This window comes from Lemur catta, chromosome 15, assembly GCF_020740605.2.
Source record: "Lemur catta isolate mLemCat1 chromosome 15, mLemCat1.pri, whole genome shotgun sequence".
Classification (NCBI taxonomy): Eukaryota; Metazoa; Chordata; class Mammalia; order Primates; family Lemuridae; genus Lemur; species Lemur catta.
The window spans coordinates 52,012,544-52,032,825 of record NC_059142.1 but is presented as its reverse complement, the minus strand read 5'-3'; the positions used below and the strand labels follow the sequence as shown (position 1 = coordinate 52,032,825).

At 49.9% G+C, this 20,282-nt stretch overlaps 1 protein-coding gene across 2 annotated transcripts; it reads right to left on the bottom strand.

Moving 5' to 3' along the window:
* Nucleotide 1: 1 nt before the first annotated feature.
* ARMC7 (armadillo repeat containing 7) lies at nt 2-18,640 on the bottom strand. Of its 2 annotated transcripts, none has more exons than XM_045569887.1 (3): nt 17,244-18,640; nt 17,007-17,150; nt 2-1,388 (listed from the first exon to the last, which is right to left on the bottom strand). In XM_045569887.1, exons 1-3 carry the CDS (start codon nt 17,332-17,334, stop codon nt 1,027-1,029), a joined length of 597 nt encoding a protein of 198 aa, XP_045425843.1. In that variant the 5' UTR covers nt 17,335-18,640; the 3' UTR covers nt 2-1,026. The 2 variants fall into 2 exon arrangements, with proteins under 2 accessions (XP_045425843.1, XP_045425844.1); XM_045569888.1 differs by having other exon boundaries at nt 1,248-1,388; nt 17,071-17,150.
* Between the last annotated feature and the right edge of the window lie 1,642 nt (nt 18,641-20,282).

Sequence of the window (20,282 nt, the reverse complement as noted above, 5' to 3'; positions counted from 1 at the left end):
CTGGTCTTTAAAGATCTTTTATTTGGGAAAGTAAAGGCACAGGGGCTGATGAGGAGGCCATCCCTTCTTTCTCCCTAGGCCAGTGGTGGCCTGAGAATCCGCCCCATTCCAGACGCACTTGGATACCGTTCCTCTAGCACCTGCCTTTCCCTGGCCATCTAAGGGGTCAACCTTATGGAAGTGCAGAAGGGAGGCCAGGACGCCTCCACTTTTCCCAGGCTCCTTCCTCTGTTGACCAGCGCAAACACACACTTTATGTCGCATCTCTTCCTCTGTCTCCATCACGTTTTCACCTGCATCCCCGATTCCCTAACAAACCTGAGGTACACTTCTAGGGGTGGGGACTCCCCCTTGCTGACTGTGACAGCAGAGGGAGAAGATGCAGCTCCAAAGGCTCCTGCCTTTATCCTGATGTGCGGACAGTTAATCCTGGCCGCGGCGTTGTCCAGGTCGGCATCCGCTGGGAACCTGCTGCTCAGCCTGGAGAGCTTAAGGGAGGGCGTGACACCTCCCAGGGCCGAGATCCCTTCACCACGAGATGCTTTCACCACGAGGCTTCCCCCTTGTATCCCTCAAAATTACTCCAGACGTTTCTTGAAGCGGTAATCCCTTATTTGCTCAGGCGCAGGCAACTCTCCTAAGCCTCAGTCCCAGCTGCTCCTCCTGAGAACACCCTTCTGCAAAGCCTCTGGACCCAGGGACCAGCTGCTTCTTTCCCGAAGGCACGAGCCTGGCAGTGGGGTGGCACCGGAGGCAGGGCCCTCACCCCCAGTTGGTTGAGAGTGCCAGCCTATAAAGATGGCACCGCTTTGACCTCCTTCTTCATGTGTCTCAGTGTCTCAAAGTGTGGCTTCCTCACTCCTAATGCCTTTTTATCACAGTGTAAATACCTGTCGTGCTGTAAAAACTCGCTTTTAAAATGGCTGAAAAGGCACCACTGGGGCAGAATGTGCTCTGGGAAACTGCTCCACCTGCTTCCTGCGCCCCCACCAGGACTGAGCTCTCCGGCCTTGGGGTCTCCTTGGGTCAGCACTGTTCTGGGGCTGCAGTCCTCGGCAGAGGAATACCCAGGGCAGAGTGAGCCTGCCTGCTGCGGGCTTCAGCCACCTGGCTTGGGGAACAGAGGTCGTCTAGGAAGATCTGAGCCAGGTTCCGGAGCCTCCTGTTGGCCGAGAGAGAGAAGCGCAGCATGCACTGGACCACGGGCAGGGCGGTCAGCTCAGGGTGGGATCCTGGGCCTGGTGAGCTCAAGTATATGAGCGTGGTGACAGCGGACAATACTGTCTCCTCGTTAGGACTGGACAGGCAGTTGGTGATGAGCGGGATGCCTCCTGCCTGTAGGATGTGCTCCTTGTTGGCCCTGTCTGGGCACAGGTTGCAGAGGCCTCCTGGGGAAGAGTGAGGATGAGTCTGGACGCTCCAGCCCGGGCTTCCTCCCAGCTCCCTCCCAGCTGCTCTGCCCAGCGAGTCCCAGGGAAGGGCCTGTGAGAAGCTGGCCCAGGGACAAACGATCTAAAGTCCACTCTGGTCTCCAGCCTTCTCTCTCAAGGTTCCAGGAAGGTCTGCAGGCTGCTACTGCTTGCCACAGCCTAGACCTTCCAGAATTGGGCTCAAATCCCCTTCCTTCTTGGTTTAGCCAGTTCAATGGCAGATATGCTTTCCTTTCTTAAAAGTAAAAAACAAGCTAGGCACAGTGGCTCCTGCCTGTAATCCTAGCACTCTGGGAAGCCGAGGTGAGAGAATTGCTTGAGCCCAGGAGTTGGAGGCCTCAGTGAGCTATGATGATACCACTGCACTCTAGACCGGGTGACACAGCAAGACCCTACCTCAAAAAAGGAAAACAAACAAACAAAAAAAGTATGGTGGCGCACGCCTGTAAGTCCCAGGTACTTGGGAGGATCCCTTGAGCCTAGGCTGCAGTGAGTAAGGTGATGGTTTCATGGATATATACATATGTTAAAAATTTATTTATACCCTTTAAATATGTACAATTTATTATGTCAATCATATCTCAATAAAGCTGTTACTATTAGAAAGGAGCTAAAATGTAAACCATCTTTATCCTACCATTCAGACATTCAACATTTTTCATCCCACAATGTTTTTCTTTTTGAGACTGGGTATCACTCTGTCGCCCAGGCTGGAGTGCAGTGACACAATCACAGCTCACTGTACCCTTCAACTCCTGGGCTCAAGCAATCCTCCTGCCTCAGCCTCCCATGTAGCTAGGACTACAGGAACATGATACCACACTTGGCAAATCTGTAAATTTTTTGCAGACTTGGGGTCTTGCTATGTTGCCCAGGCTTGTCTTGAACTCCTGGCCTCAAGTGATCCTCCTGCCTCAGTCACCCAAAGTGCTGGGATTACAGGCATGAGCCACTGCACTTGGCCTCCACAATTCTTAATATTTGAATATACATAAATATTTAATAAAAATGGGATACTCTCCTTGCTGCTTTGTAAGCCAGTTTTCATTTCATTTAACAATGTGTTGTGACCATCTTTCCATGCCAATAAATACACAATCATGGCTATGCAGCCATTGTGGTTAATGGCATGTAATTTGTTAACAGGTTAGAGCATTTTTTGAAATGTTGTATGACTAAAAAAGAAAAAAAATTTACAAAAGAGGTTAGAGGGCATTTTAATGTTATTTCCATGTCACTGTTACTGATTCTGGGAGCAAACAGAAAAGGCCAGAGTGAGAAACCCGTGGTTCTGGATCAAAGAACCCATGTGCTCAGGCAGTATGGTCAACCCTTGTCCCAGTTCTCTCAGGTCAGGCCTCCTCAATTTAATGACCTCTTGGCCTTAGGGACAGATGCTACCTTGTCTCAGAGATCACTCTGCTTAGCACTGGCTGCTTGTTGCGGGAGGATGACTTCCTGTGCATCCTGACTCAGCTTCCTGCCATCATGGTGTCCTCTCCCTTAGGTTCCTGCTTGGTGGGAGGAAGCCAGCTTCTCAACTCATTTGCATAACATGCCTGATAAGTCCTGAGTGACCAATCAGGAGTGAGGGTCACAGCCGGCCCACTTCCCCTGTTCCTCTCAAAACTAGCAGAGAAGAGGGCCACTTGAGCCTGACACCCAACTAAGACATCTTCCCCGGCAAAAGGACACAGGCGCCATGGTGCCCCAGCCAGGGAACCTCCTCCTCTGCCAGGGGCAGGCGTCAACTAAGGTTTGGCTCTGCTGCCCTCTCCCGAGCAGCACCTGGGGCAGGTTGGGTCTTGCTTTCTGGAAACATTTTTAAAGGTTCCCACTGCATTTGGAATAAAATCCAGATTTCCTGTGTGCCCTTCACCCCTGTGCCCCCCGATCTTCCCTCCCTCTGGCACGCACTGCAGTTGCCGACCTCGGTCCGTCCCTGGGAACTTTCGGCCCCAGACCTTCACATGCTGACACCCTCTCGCTGGGAACAGGCCCCCCACTGCCTGCCTCGTGAGGGCTTCCCTGCAATACCCTAACTAGCTGCTCTGCCACGGTCAACACGGCCCCTCATCACCCGATGTCATTTTCTCCATATACTTATAACTCCAAGAAATCATCTTCAGAGATTCATTTTCTGGCTCATTGATCACCAAGCCCCACTAGAAGGTAAGTGCCCTGAGGTCACAAGATCTCGGCTATCTTATTCCACAATATTCGCAGTGCCTGGCAAAAGAAGTGCTCCATAAAGATTTGCAGAAAGTCTTCTACAGCAGTGACCAGGAGGAGAGGGTTGAGAGAACTGTGGAGGATTGGGGGGCTAGACAGGACGGGTCCCTGAGATCCCACCCTGGACTTCTGCAGCTCTGGGTTCCCAGCTATGGCTCACAGGCAGAGCCTGCTGAGGGAGTGAAGAGGCTCAGTGGCCTCCCTGGGGTCCTGAGGAAGAGGAGCAGCAGCAGAGGGCGACAAGGCACTCTGAGTAAGACGGTGCCCTCAGAGCCTTCCCTGCCAATCTCTACCTCAACACCTGCTTGACTGCAGGGCAGCCTTCAGCACCAGCTGGGGACATCCTGTGTACTGCTTTCTGTCCTTGCTTCTGTCCCCCGCACCAGGCGACATCAGGCAGGGACCTGCTCACTGGCTTAGCGCTGCAGCCCAGGCGCCTGGAACCGTGGATACTCACTGAACACATTCTGGGCACATGCCTGAACCCTACGAAGCAGTGTTCTTATCACCGCATCTTAGAGGAAGAAGTCAGTGCTGTGAGGGGTTGAGGGACTTGTCCAAAGTCCCACAGAGAGGGAGCGCTTTGCCACTCCCATAAGAAACGGTGTCCCTCTGGAAGCCATAAGGACAACTTAATTCTGACTTAGGCACCTGCCAGGCTCAGCCTGGAGCAGGGACAATGTTCTGGAAGGCCTTTGATTCTCAGACACACCTATACTATTTCTTCTGAGCTGAGGGTGGTGAGCCCGCCTATACCTGCACTGTGGGCTTGGGGTGTGGCAGGGGTGTGGCACTGGGATTTATCTCTGCTCTAAAGTGTGATATGATGAAGCCTGAGTCACTGCCTGGCTGGTGAGTCACCATCACACCCAGGTGTGCCTGGGCAGGGCACTGTCTCCCAGGCCAGGGGATAATCAGATAGCGTCTGCTGGAGGGTGGGGACAAGAGGAAGCCTCACGACAGCTGGACCCACTGCCTCTCCAAGCAGAGGCCTGGGACGCCTCCAAGATGGATCAGGTGCCTACCAGAGTTCACCAGCTGCCTGGGCCCCAACTGCAGGGGCAGTGAACTCTTTAAGCCCCTCTGCCTGGCTGGCAGCATCCCTCAGAGATGAAAAGGTGAGTGAGGGCCTGGAAAGAAAAGGGCAGAGGGCTTCAGGGGCAGCAAGATGAGCCAAGATGGCACCAGAGGACCCATGAGAGGCCATAGCCATAGTCGCTTGGAGCTTCCCTCCGGCCACCTCTGTGAGCCTGCCCTAAACAAGTAAGGAGAGCCATGGAAAACACAATGCAGAAACTGGAAGCTCCCTACGATTCTCAGCAATAGCAAAGTGGCTAAATAAATTATGGTATATCTATATGATGGAAAATTATAGAGCTCCTAAAAATAATGTCTTCAAAGAATATTTAATGTGGGAAAATGCTTCCAATATAGGGTTAAGGAGGGAAAAAGGACACCAAATTGTATATACAATAAAATAGGTCCACTAAGACGTCACCTCTGAGAGCCTCCGTGAGCACTCTAACCAGCCCCTCCCAGCAGGCCGCCCCTCACCGGGCTTCAGCTTTTCCTTCCTGCTTACTGACGTTCCATAAGAGCTGCTTGTCAAAGTGCTTATTGGCTGTTGCCTCACTAAACATAAACTCCAAAAGAACAGGGACTTTGTCTGTTCCTAATCTGTACCTACAGCCTGGCCTGTAGCAGGTACTCAATAAATAGCTGCACAATGAATATATATATTAACAAAGACAGGCTGAGGCCTGGCATGGTGGCTCAGGTCAGTAATCCCAACACTCTCGGAGGCTGAGGTGGGTGGATCGCTTGAGGCCGGGAGTTTAAGACCAGCCTGGGCAACATACTAAGACCCCCACCTCTACAAAAAATAGAAAAATTAGGTGGGTGTGGTGGCACACGCCTGTAGTTCCAGCTACTCAGGATGCTCAGGTAAGAGGATCGCACGAGCCCAGGAGTTTGAGGTTGCAGTGAGCTATGGTGACGCCACTGCACTCTAGCCAGGGCAATAAAGCAAGATTCTGTCTCAAAAAAAAAAAAAAGTAAAGAGACGAAAGGAGAAAACATTTAGAATATGAATCTGACATAGAACTCATATCCAGAATATATAAAGAACTTGTACATATCAATAAAAGGTGAAGCCAATTTAAAAAATGAACAAAAAGACTTGAACAAACTTTTTACAAAAGGGCCAATACATATGAAAATGTGCCCATCATTATTTATCAGAGAAATGAAAATTAAAACCACAATAAGATGCCACTACACAGCCAGCACACTAGCTAAAATAAAAAAGACTGCCCATACTAAGTGTTGGTAAGGAAGTGGAGCTGGTAGAACCTGGCGTGGCCAGACTGGAAAGCTACTGGCAGCTTCTGATAAAGATAAACATACATCTACCCTGTGCCTCGGCAACTCCACTCCTAGGTATCTACCTAAGAAAAATTAGTACATATGTGTATAGGAATCAAATAAAAACGATCATAACACCTTTGTTCATAAAGGCTCCAAACTAGAAACAATTCAAACCTCCATCAACAAGTAAATGGATAAACCAATTGTGACGTATCCATTCAAAGGAATGAAAGGGCTGGTGCAGCGGCTCACGGCTGTAACTCCAGCACTTGGCGAGACCAAACCAGGAGGATCACCTAAGGCCAGGAATTTTGGACCAGCCTGGGCAACACGACGAGAACCCGTCTCTACAAAAATTAAAGGTGTAGTGGTGCACACTTGTAATCCCAGCTACTCAGGAGGCTGAGGCAGGAGGATCGCCTGAGCCCAGAAGTTGGAACCTACAGTGAGCTACTTTTTTTTTTTGAGACGGAGTCTCACTCTGTTGCCCAGGCTAGAGTGCTGTGGCGTCAGCCTAGCTCACAGCAACCTCAAACTCCTGGGCTCAAGCGATCCTCCTGCCTCAGCCTCCTGAGTAGCTGGGACTACAGGCATGCGCCACCATGCCCGGCTAATGTTTTCTTTATATATTTTTAGTTGTCCATATAATTTCTTTCTATTTTTTTAGTAGAGACAGGGTCTTGCTCTTGCTCAGGCTGGTCTCGAACTCCTGAGCTCAAATGATCCTCCCGCCTTGGCCTCCCAGAGAGCTACGATCACAGGCATGAGCCACTGCACCCGGCCTGCAGTGAGCTATTGATCGGCTTACACTGATCATGAAATGTAAGTCAGAAGTGTCACAGTCAAGAGGGGTCTACGAAGACATTATGGGATCTCTAAAGGAATGAACGGATGATACTGTAACAATTTGGATGACTCTCAAAAACATTATGTTGAGTGAAAGAAACCAAATATAAGAGCATATCCTGCATGTTTCCATTTATGAACTTCAAGGACAGGCAAAATTAACCCATGGGAAAGGTTAGAACAGTGGTTACCTCGGGGTAGGAGATATTATTGACTAGGAGTTGTGAGGGAATTTTCTGGGGAGTAGGAAACATTCTACATCTTGATTTAGGAGCTGGTTAAATGAATTTAAAAACTCATCAAACTGGCACTAAGATATGTGTACTTTACTATCTGTTGGTCACACTGCAATTTTAAAAAATGACTACAAAACAAAAAGGAGAACAAGTTCTAACCGGCTGATGAACATGCTTTAGACAAACAGACAAGACTGAAACAGAACAAGAGGCAAAGGCAGGGCCCTTCTAGACATGTGGAACCACAGGAGCCCTGGGAGAAGCAAAAGAGGCAACCTCAAATGCAGCCTGAGATGAGAAGGCCAGAGACTCGGAGAGGTCAAGTGGGTGACCTCAGGTCACACCGCAAAGAGGGTGCTGGTGCTGGGGGCACAACCTGGCCCACAAGGGCAGGGTCCCAGGTCTGTCCCAGGGATTAAATGAGGTGATGCAGGTAAGTGCTTAGCCAGCACTTGGCACTTGGTGGCTGGGCCAGCCCAAGACATTACTCCTTCTGAGGACTCACCCACTCTGGGGCACTGGGCCGATGCAGCCCAGGGTCTACATCTTCACTGGGGGCTGGGCATAGTGGCTCACACCTGTAATCCTGACACTCAGGGAGGCTGAAGTGGGAGGACTGCCTGAGGTCAGGAGCTTGAGACCAGCCTGAGCAACTCGGCAAGAATGAGACTCCATCCCTACTGAAAAATAGAAAAATTAGCTGGGCGTTGTGGCAAGCTCCTGTAGTCCCAGCTACTTGGGAGGCTGAGACAGGAGGATCGCTTGAGCCCAGGAGTTTGAGGCTGCAGTGAGCTATGATGACACCATGGCACTCTACCTGGGGCAACAGAGCAAGACTCTGTCTCAAAAAAAAAAAAAAAAGCAAAAGCAAAAGAAATCATTATGGCTTTTCATACTTTTAATCTGGATATTTTACTTCTAGAAATTTATTCTACAGCTATACTCCCAACAAGTGTGAAAAGGCATGTAAATGAGATCATCTACTGCAGCACTGCTGTGAGAGTGAAACGGAAACAACCTCAGTGTCCCTCCCTAAAGAGCTGGTTGGACACTGGTACCTCCACGCCATAGACTGTCACCCAGCATTTAAAGAGAATGAGGGAGCTCTTTACAGACTTACAGGGCAGGTGTGCCAACCTGTATTGCCAAGTTAGAAACAAGTGACAGTGGCTGCATCTAGAAAGGGCCACCAAGGAAGAGCTACTGTTCACTATATGTCCTTTTGAATTTTGTACCATGTGAACCAATTATATCTTCACATAAACACACGCCCCTTGATGAACTGGTCTCTGCAAGTCTGGGAGGGATGAGGAGGCTGCCCTGACCCAGGTGAGGACAGTCTAGGGCCCGCCTGCTAAACTGGTGAAGTGGGAGAGATTAGTGGAGCCAGAATTGCAACATCACCTGCATCTTGTGACGGGAATCCTGCCACAGGTGGATGGCTGGAAAATTTCTTAAGTAGAAAGATGTGTGACCCCAGGAGCTTAACTGATCAGTAAGAGGTACAGGGGAGGCTGGGTACGGTGGCTTATGCCTGTAACCCCTATACTTTGGGAGGCTGAGGCAGGAGCATTGCTTAAGCCCAGGAGTTTGAGACCAGCCTGGGCAACACAGCAAGACCCCATCACTCCAAAAAAATTTTTTAAAGGTTAACCAGGAGTGGTGGCACGCACCTGCAGCTACGTGGGAGGCTGAGGCAGAAGGATCACTTGAGCGTAGGGGTTCGAGGCTGCACTAAAGCTATGATTGCACCACTGCACTCCAAGCCTGAGAGACAAAGTGAGATCTCATCTCTAAAAAAATAAATAAAAAAGAGGAGGTACAGGGGAGCCAGCAAATATGGCGCTGGAGCAAGGGCTGTGCATCAGACAGACCAGTCAGAACCCCAGTTCTGTGACTGAAGCCCTAGGTGACCACAGCAAGCCACTCAATTTCTCTAAGGCTTGGTTTCTTCACCAGTAAAACGGGCAGAGAGAATAAATGATGTGATCAGGGCACCTTGCTGGCACATGGTAGATGTGGACTGAGTATGTGCCTGTTTATAGCCCAGAGGCTGGCACGGTGCCACTCCTGCAGCCCACACATACAGAAAAGTGCCAACATATACAGGTAGAGTTGAATGGTAAGAAGGCAAATGTCTATGTCACCAGCACCAAGGTGATCCATTAGCCTCTGCATGTCCCTTTCTGATCCAATCCCCTCCCTCCCTGAGAGGTGCACACCTTCCTGATCACTCTGTAGCTATGACTAGGTGTTTAGCATCATTTGCTTAATATTATGTTTGTAAGATTATTGCATGTAACTGTAGATGTCATTTTCACTGCTAAATAGTATGAACAACCATGATGTCAGTATCCATTCTGTTTCCTGTTTGGGATTGTTACAGACAATGCTGCTATTGGAATTTTTGTGCATGTGTCTGGATGTACATGTTATAAACATAATTTCTGGGTAATGGGGTGTGCTTATCTTCAATTTTACTAAACACTGTTTTCCAAAGAGAGGCAACTGAGGATATATAATATTTACCAGCCTTCATCTGAGCACCACTACCATCTGGTGGCAGCTACATGTATTGCAGGATATAGAAAACAGGTGATTTCAAGTGATTCAAGTGATTTCACTTGAATTCTGGGAGGTCACCTTCTTGAACTCTGTTTAGGTAACAAAACCACCAAGTATTCTATGATATTCTAGGATTCAACCAGTTTTCATGGAAGTAGAGCATTGTCTACTGATACCTTTAGACCACCACACAGCATCTAGGACGGCACAGGGGTGTGGGACGCCTGAGAGTCAGCCAGTGGTGCTTTGGGCAGACATTCCCAAATTAATACCAAAGGCCACTAATGCTTTCATTTGGGACTTAAGCTCAGAATTCTTTTATTCATAGAACAAGTACTTACTGAGATCCTGGCTTTGCCTCTGGTTCCTCACAATTCACCCCCTCCCATCCAACATCCCAAACAAGGGCAGCTCTGGCCCGACCCATGCTGCCTCCCACGGGCAGTTCCTCTACGACGTGGATCCAGTGTGGCCCTGGGCTGTGGGCACCACCAGTCGCAGCAGGGATGACTTCCCACCAGAACTAACAGATGCGGCAGAGGCAGCAAGGTGAGGCCGGAACAAAGAACAAAGAAGAAGACATGGAGTCCCAGCCTGTGTTCTGCCAGCTGGGTCCCCTGGGCACAGAATTTGGATCCGGATGACTGTGATAAAGTCCTGGCTCCAGTTATCAGCAACAGCGGGAGCCTCAGGCACCGGTGTTAACCTCACTGAGGTGGTTTCCTGATATGTAGAGGGGTGCAGTGGGTGATTAAGAGGTCCTGCCGGGTGGGCATGTGGTGGCGTATGGTGGTCATGGGGTAGGTGTCCAGGGAAGGTAGCTTTTATCACAGCAGCACCCAACCAGAAGCCTGGACCCTGAGGGGAGAAAAGGCAGCCAGCAGCACAGCCAAAGTGTAAATAAAAGAGTTCAAAACTCCTTCTAAATAGGCAAGTCCACAAAAGAAAAGGCCAAGAAAGAGGCAGAAGGCTTGAGAACCCCTGCGTGTTCTCTGCAATTGCTGTAATCAGATCCTTTCTCAGGGCTGTGGCTATACTGGGTGGGGGCAATCAAAAGAAGGTCACAGGAAAATGACCCCCACACAGAGACGACGGTCAGCAAGGCCAGGCTGCCACTGGTGAGTGACCACCCAGCTTTCAGGCCCACTGCCACAACCATCAGGAACACCGTGACCAGACTGAAGCCCCGGCCGACAGCAGGCCTCCAGCCCTCAGAGAGGAGACAGTGCCTCTGGGCAAAGAGCAGACTTCAGTGGGAGCCGCCACAGTGGAACCAGCATGGAGGGATGCCTGCGAGCGTCCGGGGCTGCGGGGACAGACGGAAGGAAGCCTGCACTGTGACCCCGGCTGGCTGTAACTAGACGAGGGGTGGCTGTCTGCACCTCAGTTTATCAATAAAATCAGGGGGTTTTTTAATTTTAATTTTTTAGAGACAGGGTCTTGCTCTGTCACCCAGCCTGGAGGTGCAATGGTGAAATCATAGCTCACTGTAGCCTTGAACTCCTGAGCTCAAGAGATCCTCCTTCCTCAGCCTCCTGAGTAGCTGGAACTACAGGCACACAATATCACACCCAGATAATTTTTAAATTTTTTGTAGAGACAGGGTCTTGCTATGTTGCCCTGGCTGGTCTCGAACTCCTGGTCTCAAGAATCCTCTTGCCTCAATGAGCCATTGTGACTGGCCTAAAATGAGGGATCTGGAATAAGTTTCTTTCTAGCATTCGTTCCACAACCCTAGGAATTAGGAACTCCTCTAAGGGCAGGAAAGTGATCAAGGGAATAGCTTCTAGAATCTGACTGTTCTGGGCTGACGTCCCAGGCCTGGCACTCTTTAAACCTTTGATGAGCCCAATGAGCATTCCTAAGCCTCAGATTCCTTAGTGGAAAGTGGGTGTTATAAACACAGCTACTTTTAGTGCTGTGTCCAGGGTCACAGGAGACAACACACAGGTTGAGGATCCCAGTTCCTATTTTCTCCTATCCTTCAGTGAAGTTTTTCCAGAAGGCAAGAATCCTTGGAGCAGATGGGTGGTTCCCTTGATAGGACATCATCCTATCCCACCTCAACTCTCTGGGAGAAGGGGGAATTGCTTACCCTCAAAGGGATCTGAGTACCAAGTCCTTGGGTAGAGGCTGCGGCTGCAGACACTGACCCTAAAAGAGCACCATTGTTTAATTCTCTCAACTGATGGGAGGCAGCTACTGATGCTGTCCATCTGACAGGTGATAGCAGGTGGGAAATCACATACCCAGCTGGAAAGTGGTGGAGCAAGAACTTGAACCCAGGCCTGCCTGATCCCAAAGCCCAGCTCTTATGTAATGCAACTCACTCACTAGTGCTGCTTGCCAAAAGACACTGGTTTTGGTTCTGCGAGCCACAGCCATGGGCACTCTGACTCAGCTCTCCTCTCTGCCCATTATTCCAGAATCAACCCTACTCAGGCCAAGTCATGTGCAAAGTCATGGCCAAGATTCCATACCTGTTGGGTAAATTCCCCCTTCAGGTCTATGTGCCCCTCCATCCCCTTCCCACCTCTACCTCAGGCCAAAAGGCCTGGGCACTGAGACATGCAGAGATAAGCAAGGCAGGCCCTGCCCTCAGGGAGATCACAGTGTCAGGGCTGCCACCAGGGATGAAAGACTCAAAGCTCCAGAGCACAGCTCAGGGCCTTTTATTGTGGAGGTAAGCTCCTGCCAGGGTTTCCCATTCAGCTACAGAGACATTAAGAAAAAAGGAAATGACAGCAGTAACAAAATATGTTTGTAAGTCCCACTGGGACTCTCCTGTTAAGTGATGCACAACAAATACAGGAGAAATTTAATCTGCACAGGATCCCAGGGAGGGATCCAATGCTGAGAAAGCTACTGTGCCTGCGACTGGGGACCTTGCTCTGGCAGAAGAGGAGGAAAAAAGTAGGAAAAAGTGACTGGGAAAAGTAAAATGGTGATAATAATGCTAACATTTCTAGACAAAGTATGTGCACAGAGATACAGACAGACATATGCACACACTTCCACTCCCACACAGCCCTGAGGGAGGCAAGGTGCAGGCGAGAAAATGAGGCTCAGAGAAGGGAAAGGATGTGGCCACAGAATCAGCTAAGAAGTGGAAGCAGGGACCAGAGCTCAGTCACCCCCTCTGGGAAGCTGCCCAGGAGAGCAAGAGCCCAGGCCGGGCCCAAGCCTCCCCCACAGCTTCTGGCTCAGTAGGATAAGAACTCAGGGTGCTCCTACTCGGGGACAGTTTCGTCCGCATACTGAGGGAATGCCAGCAGAACAGACTCCACTTAGTAAAAACTTTTCTTAGGTGACTGCTTTTTGACTTCAGGCAATTGTTCTCCAGGGTCAGTGGCTTAATTTTGAGGAGCTCTAGCACTCCAGGTAGAGGTTTACCCATATGCTCTACAGGGGCCACTGTCCCCATTCAGATGGCAGCAGCTGTGGAGCAGAGATACAAAAAGGAGGGGATGGAGGACTGACTTCAGAGCACATCTTAGAGACCAACTTTTTAGAATATTTACTTAGCATAATGATCTTCCAAGGGGCCACATACATGAGCTAGCACTGCTCTTAGCCCTGGGCAACTAGAGCTCTTGCCCTGGCCTAGTTTTAGTGGGCTCCACTTGCCCTCTCCACAGGATGACGAGGGCCAGGGGTCCACCCAAAGCCCACCCACTGCTCCTGCACCTGGAGCTCCAGGCCCTACACCTTGCTCCCATGGCTGCGTGGGCCTCTCTCCGGGATGCTGACTCCCAGAGGAGAACTCCACTGTTGGTGTGTGCGCTCCTAAGCCCTAGGAGTGGCCCAGGAGCAGTTGCTTGTGGGGGTATGACAGAGCTGGGATGGTCACACACATGTGCTTGAGTCCCTTCATGGTGAGAAGAGAAGGAGGGGTGACCCCCCTCATTTGTACTCTAGCCCCTGGAGCCATAAACATTTACCAGGAAAATATTTTTTTGTGGTTGTTTCAGTTTTTGTTTTGAGATGGGGTCTCACTGTTGCCTAGGCTGGTCTCTAACTCCCAGGCTCAAGTGATCCTTATTTGCAGACCTGGTCTGGAACCTTCAACAATCAGTGTTATGAAGAGGGTCTATAAAGGATTGAAAAAGATTGAAGACAATTTATACAGTGACTTTCTTCCAAAGATTATAATACAGAAAGGGGGGAAAAAGTCATTTTACATTGGAGAAACCTGACAAACAAGACCTCAGCCAGGTGATTAAATGTACTCTTGATATGATGTTATGAAAATGGCACTTTACCTTGCTGGTCTCCTCCCAAAAACCTATGACCCAGTCTAATCATAAGAAAAATATCAGACAAATCCCAACTAAGGGGTAGTCTACAAATTACCTGACCAGCACTCCTGAAAATTGTCAAGGCCACAAAAAACAAGGAAAGTCTGAGAAACTAGCAGAGGCCAGAAGAGATCTAAGAAGTTGAGTAAATGTAATGTGGGATCCTGGACCAGAAAAAGGACATTAGGAAAAAAACAAAGGAAATTTGAATAAAGTGTGGACTTTAGTTAATGATAATATATGAATGCTTGTTCGTTAATGATAACAAATGTAGCACACTCATGTTAAGGAGTTAATAATAGGGAAAACTGGCCAGGCGTGGTGGCTCATGCCTGTAATCCTAGCACGCTGGGAGGCCAAGGCGGGCAGATCATTTGAGCTCAGGAGTTTGAGACCAATCTGAGCAAGAGCAAGACCCCGTCTGTACTAAAAAAACAGAAAGAAATTAGCTGGACAACTAAAAATACATAGAAAAAATTAGCCGGGCATGGTGGCACATGCCTGTAGTCCCAGCTACTCGGGAGGCTGGGACAGGAGGATGGCTTGAGCCCAGGAGTTTGAGGTTGCTGTGAGCTAGGCTGACGCCATGGCACTCACTCTAGCCTGGGCAACAGAGTGAGACTCTGTCTCAAAAAAAACATAAAATAAAATAATAGGGAAAACTGGGTGTGGGTTGTATGGGAATTCTCTTAATTATCTTTGTAATTTTTCTAAAAGTATTTTAAAATACAGCCAAGTGCAGTGGCTCACACCTCTAATCCTAGCACTCTGAGAGGCTGAGGCTCAAGGTTCCCTGGCCCGCTCACCCCGGCTGGGGAAAGCAAAAGGTTTTTTTCTTTATATTTAAGAAAGAAAAAAAAAAGAGAGAGAGAGGCTGAGGTGGGGGCATCGTTTGAGACCAGGAGTTTGAGACCAGCCTGAGCAAGAGTGAGACCCTATCTCTACAAAAAATATAAAAATTAGCCAAGCGTGGTGGTGCTACTTGGGAGGCTGAGGCAGGAGGATCACTTGAGCCCAATAGTTTGAGGTTGCTGTGAGCTATGATGATGCCATGGCACTCTAGCCCAGGAGACAGAGAAAGACCCTGTCTCCAAAACAAAACAACAAAACTATTCTAAAATAAAAATTTTACTTAAAAAGAGAGAGAGAGATCTAAGGAATATAACAACCAGGTGAAATACACAGATCCCAGTTTATACAAACCAACACAAAAATGTCCTTTTGAGAACTATTAGAAAAATTTGCATAATTGAGTATTAGGTGATATTGTTATTATTAAACGTTTCTTTGCCTAAGTAAGTAAGGTTCCTTTCATTATGTAGAGAAATGTTATTTCTAAAAGATGTATGCTGGGAAAAAAAATTTTTTTAAGAGACAGGGTCTTGCTATGTTGCCCAGGCTGGAGTGCAGGTGCTATGTGAAGCCTATGTCATAGCTTGCTGCAGCCTCAAACTCCTGGGCTCAAACGATCCTTCCACCTCAGCCTCCTGAGTAGCTGGAACTACAGGCAGGTTCCATGCACGGCTTGAAAAAAGAATTTCTGTTTGCTCTCAGAATAAATTTCAAACCCCTTCCATCCACTTCCCATCGATCTAAGCCTCTGTAAGCTGATGTCACCAACCTCTCTAACCCATTTTTGTTCCATTCTCCATTTCACTACCACAATCCAGCCACACCAACGTTCCTTCTGGCTCACACCTGGTTTAGGGCCTTTGCCGATGCTGCACCTCTGCTAGAATGTCCTTCCCATGACGGCCAAAACTTAAGTAGCCCCCATCTCCTACTGCGCTCTCATCACCCTATTTACTTCTTTCTGAGCATCTTTTTTGTTTGTTTGCTCTCTGTCTCCCCCTACTAGGATGTAAGTTCCTTGAGGGCAAAGACTTTTTCCCAACTTGTTCACCGCCTCCCCAGCATTTACAACAGTAGCTCCTGTAAACATACATGCCTAATAAATATCTGTCCAGTGAGCAATTCAATAGGTCCTAAGATCATAACAACTGCGGGGCCATAAGCTACAGATTCCAAGTCATCTCTACTTCTCTTAATTAAAACATTAAAGAGTGTGTGCATGTTTTTTTTTTAAAAAAAAAAAACAGAGTCTAGGCCGGGCGTGGTGGCTCACGCCTGTAATCCTAGCACTCTGGGAGGCTGAGGCGGGCGGATCGTTGGAGCTCAGGAGTTCGAGACCAGCCTGAGCAAGAGCGAGACCCCGTCTCTACTAAAAATAGAAAGAAATTATATGGACAGCTAAAAATATATATAGAAAAAATTAGCCGGGCATGGTGGCGCATGCCTGTAGTCCCAGCTACTCGGGAGGCTGAGGCAGGAGGATCGCTTGAGCCCAGGAGTTTGAGGTTGCTGTGAGCTAGGCTGATGCCACGGCACTCATTCTAGCCTGGGCAACAGAGTGAGACTCTATCTCAAACAAAACAAAACAAAACAAAAAAAAACAGAGTCTAGCTCTGTCGCCCCAGCTACAGTGCAGTGGCGTCATCATAGCTCACTGCAACCTCTAACTCCCAGGCTCAAGCGATCTTTTTGCCTCATCCTCCCGAGTAGCTGGGACTACAGGCATATGCCATCACGCCAGGCTAATTTTTCTATTTTTTGTAGAGATGCGGTCTCGCTTTTGCTCAGGCTGGTCTCGAGCTCCCAACCTCAAGCAATTCTCCCGCCTCGGTATCCCAGAGCGCTAGGATTAGAGGCGTGAAAAAGATGTTTTTAAAAAAGCAATTTCCAAACTTTTTTACCTCCAAGTGGCTTCAATCCATTCTCTTGTTTATGATCTTATCTCTAAACAAGCGGGAGGGCAGACATGCAGAACGGGTCCTGTCTCAAGGTAGCTGTGACCTGGACAACGTGTGAACGGCGGAGGTGGCACAGACATCGCGAAGGTCTGTTTTTACGAACGGCGGAGGTGGCACAGACATCGCGAAGGTCTGTTTTTACGGCTGCCCGAGACATTCCTTTCCCAACTCACTCATCTCACCCCAGGCCATAGGCATCTGGGGAACCGGCCCTACACTTACCAATAGCAAACTCCACCAGGGTCTCATTCTCCTCCGACAGTGAATCGAGAAATAAATCCAGGACTTGCAGCTGTCGCAGATACTGGTAATTGCCGGGGTCATAGGCGAAGTTGGCGAGGTTGGCAAGGACTTGCTCCTTGGCGTCTGCAACGGGAAAGCGGCACTAGAGCCAGGTCCGGGGCGGCTGTCCCGGCCAGACCCTGCCCGGTCCCTCGGCCCCCACCCCGCGGCTCTCACCTTGGCTCACTGTCTCCTGGAATTCCGTGACCAGCGCCTGCAGGTATCCCAGGCGCCCGACGTGGGGGTCTACCTTCGGCTTCTGGGCCATGATCCGGGCGGTGGAAGACCCAGGGGACGGGCGGGAGAGTGGGAAAAGCGAGGCCGCAAAGCTGGGCGAGAACGTCACTCAGGCCGGGCAGGGCGGACGGGGGTGGCAAATGGGGGTGGCAAACGGGGGCCTCTTCTGGGTTCAGATTCTGCAGTAATTGCAACTGGAAATGGGATGTGGAAGAGGGGGTGGGGGGGTCTCAGGACCCTGTAACAATTAGGTGTGAAAAGCGAAATACAGACGCGGGAGACAACACGCGTAGTCAGCCAGTCGCAGCGGGACGATACGGTAGCAGCCGCCCAGTCCCTGCTCCCGGGAATAGGTTCCGAACTTCCGGCGGAAGCCTCGCTAGCCCCGCCCCCAGAGGGCGGAAGGTGAGAGACCGTGCAGGCGAGGGGCGGGGCCGTCGCTGAGCTTTTTGGTGCGCGTGCGCGGCGCGCCACCTCCCCTACGCCTGGGCTCTGCGGCCGCTGCTCCGCTGAGGCTACTGGGGGAATGGGTATTCCGGAAGGGGCAACTCTGGGGCCCTTAGGAGCACAGGGGAATCTGGGGGCGCCCATGTCGGGGGACTTCGAGGCAGAAGCACCTCCAGAATCTCCACACCTGGCGGGGTGCAGCCCAGCCTCCTCCTCCAGGGACGTCCCTTTGGAGCGCGGATGTCAGCAACCTGTTCCCACATCGGTCCTCAGCCCCTATGGTTGGGTGTGCTTTTCCAAAAAGCCTGGCGACCTCAACCCCTTGCCCCTCACCCCGCCTCCCCGCAGCCCGAAGCTGGGTCCGTCACCTCTGGACAGAAATTAGGGGAACTGTGTAAAGTCCTAAGGCTTTTTGTCAGCCAGGTGGACAGAGAGAGCCCCGGACAGCACCGACCAGCCCTAGAAGGAGCCATGGATGCTTGGAGCTTGGATGTTACCGCTCTGGCAGCTTTCTTGGTCGTGGAGTCCTAGATGCTCAAGTCTCTTGGCTGATTCCTTCTCGGAGCTTCTCAGGAAGGTGGTACGTGACTGAGACCTTGTGGTCACAGGGAACAGAGGACCAGGAAGGGAGGTGGCGTTGCCACACTTCCATTGTGTTTGAAAATGTGGGGCTTAGGCTGTGAGCTTCCAGAGGATGTGAAATTTGTCAGAATCAAAACGGACGGAGTCAAATGTTTAAAAAACCCTGACAAATAGTGCCAGGTGGCTCGCTCCTATAGTCCCAGCTACTCAGAAGGCTGAGGAGCACAATGGCTTGAGCCCTGAGTTTGAGGCTACAGTGTGGTAGGATCGTACCTGTGAATAGCCACAGCACTCCAGCCTGGGCAATATAGCACGACCCCCTATCCAAAAAATGAAAAGAGGCCAGTGTGGTGGCAGGTCCACTTGTAGTCCCAGCTACTGGGGAGGCTGAAGCAGGAGGATCACTTGAGCCCAGGAGTTTGAGGTTGCTGTGAGCTAGGCTGATGCCATGGCACTCTAGCCTGGGCAACAGAGTGAGACCCTGTTAAAAAAAAAAAAAAAAGAAAAAGAAAAAACTATCATAAAAGATTCTGCAAAAAACCACAACCTTACACAAAAGACCATTGCAACCTTACACAAAAAATACTTCTGGAAGGACATCTGCCCAGCCTGTCCAACCTCAGACTAGAGTCACCCTTGTTATTAATCCTTGTAGCCAAGGATAATTATCGCAAAACAATATGTAATTCTCCTCATTTTTCCTTTAAGAATCTTATCTTCTGGCTGGGCGTGGTGGCTCACGCCTGTAATCCTAGCACTCTGGGAGGCTGAGGCAGGTGGATCCTTTGACCTCAGGAGTTCAATACCAGCCTGAGCAAGACCAGCCTGTCTTTACTAAAAAAATAGAAAGAAATTAGCTGGACAACTAAAAAAATATATATATATATAAAATTAGCCGGGCATGGTGGCACATGCCTGTAGTCCCAGCTACTCGGGAGGCTGAGGCAGTAGGATTGCTTGAGCCCAGGAGTTCGACGTTGCTGTGAGCTAGGCTGACGCCATGGCACTCTAGCCTGGGCAACAGGGTGAGACTGTGTCTCAAAAAAAAAAAAGAATCTTGTCTTCCTTAACATCCTGAATATGCACATGGTTTACTGTGGCATGTGTATTCCCATGGCAATGCCCTATTGCCAGATAAATATTTTAGAGAGCCTCTGTTTTTCAGGTTGACAAGAGCAAGGGCTGTCCTTTGGCCCTGGGCCTGGATAAGGGCAGAGTGGCTACTACTACACTCCAGCCTGGTGCAGCCGCATTGAAAGCAGCCCCCACCTCTGAGGTTTCAGGTTCCTGTGGTCAGCCCCTGCCCTATGCACACCTCTGGGGCAGGAGTTTTGATCTTAGTCTGGGTGCTTGGGTACTCTGGCTGCTCTCAGTGAGGGTGGTGGCCCCAGGCCTCTCACTATGCCCTTTGGCTTCTGTGGGAAGTCTGTGTGGCCTGGGCAAGTGCATCTCCGCCCAAAGCGGCCAGGGGCTTTCTCTGCCTTTCCCTGGACAGAGCAGCAAAGGGGGCAGCCCAGGGCTTGGGAGACAGGATGGAAGTCAGCTCTGCTCCTCTCTGGCCAGGAACTGTCCCAGCCCCTTTCTAGAGGATTCCCAGAAAATCAGCTCAGTGTGGGTCCTGGAATCAGATGGGCCACTCCATCCTCCCTTGTGTCTGGTCTGATGCTCAGGCTTCAGAGCCACTCCTTGAGGAAGAATTCTAGCCCTTGGTTTTGTGCTGATGGTAGCAACCAGGTCTGATTCCCCTTGGCCCAGTCCTTGACACACAGTAGATGCTCAGTATTTATTGAAGGAATTCTGCCCAGAGATTATTGTCATTCTTGCCTAGGGGCAGATGAGATCAAAGTTCCCTATTCACAGATACCTTCTTTCCTTAAATGTTTTCAGGTAGGAGGCCTATTAGGGGATGCACAAGATATCAAAGTCTGGTCAATACTGGCACCAATAGCA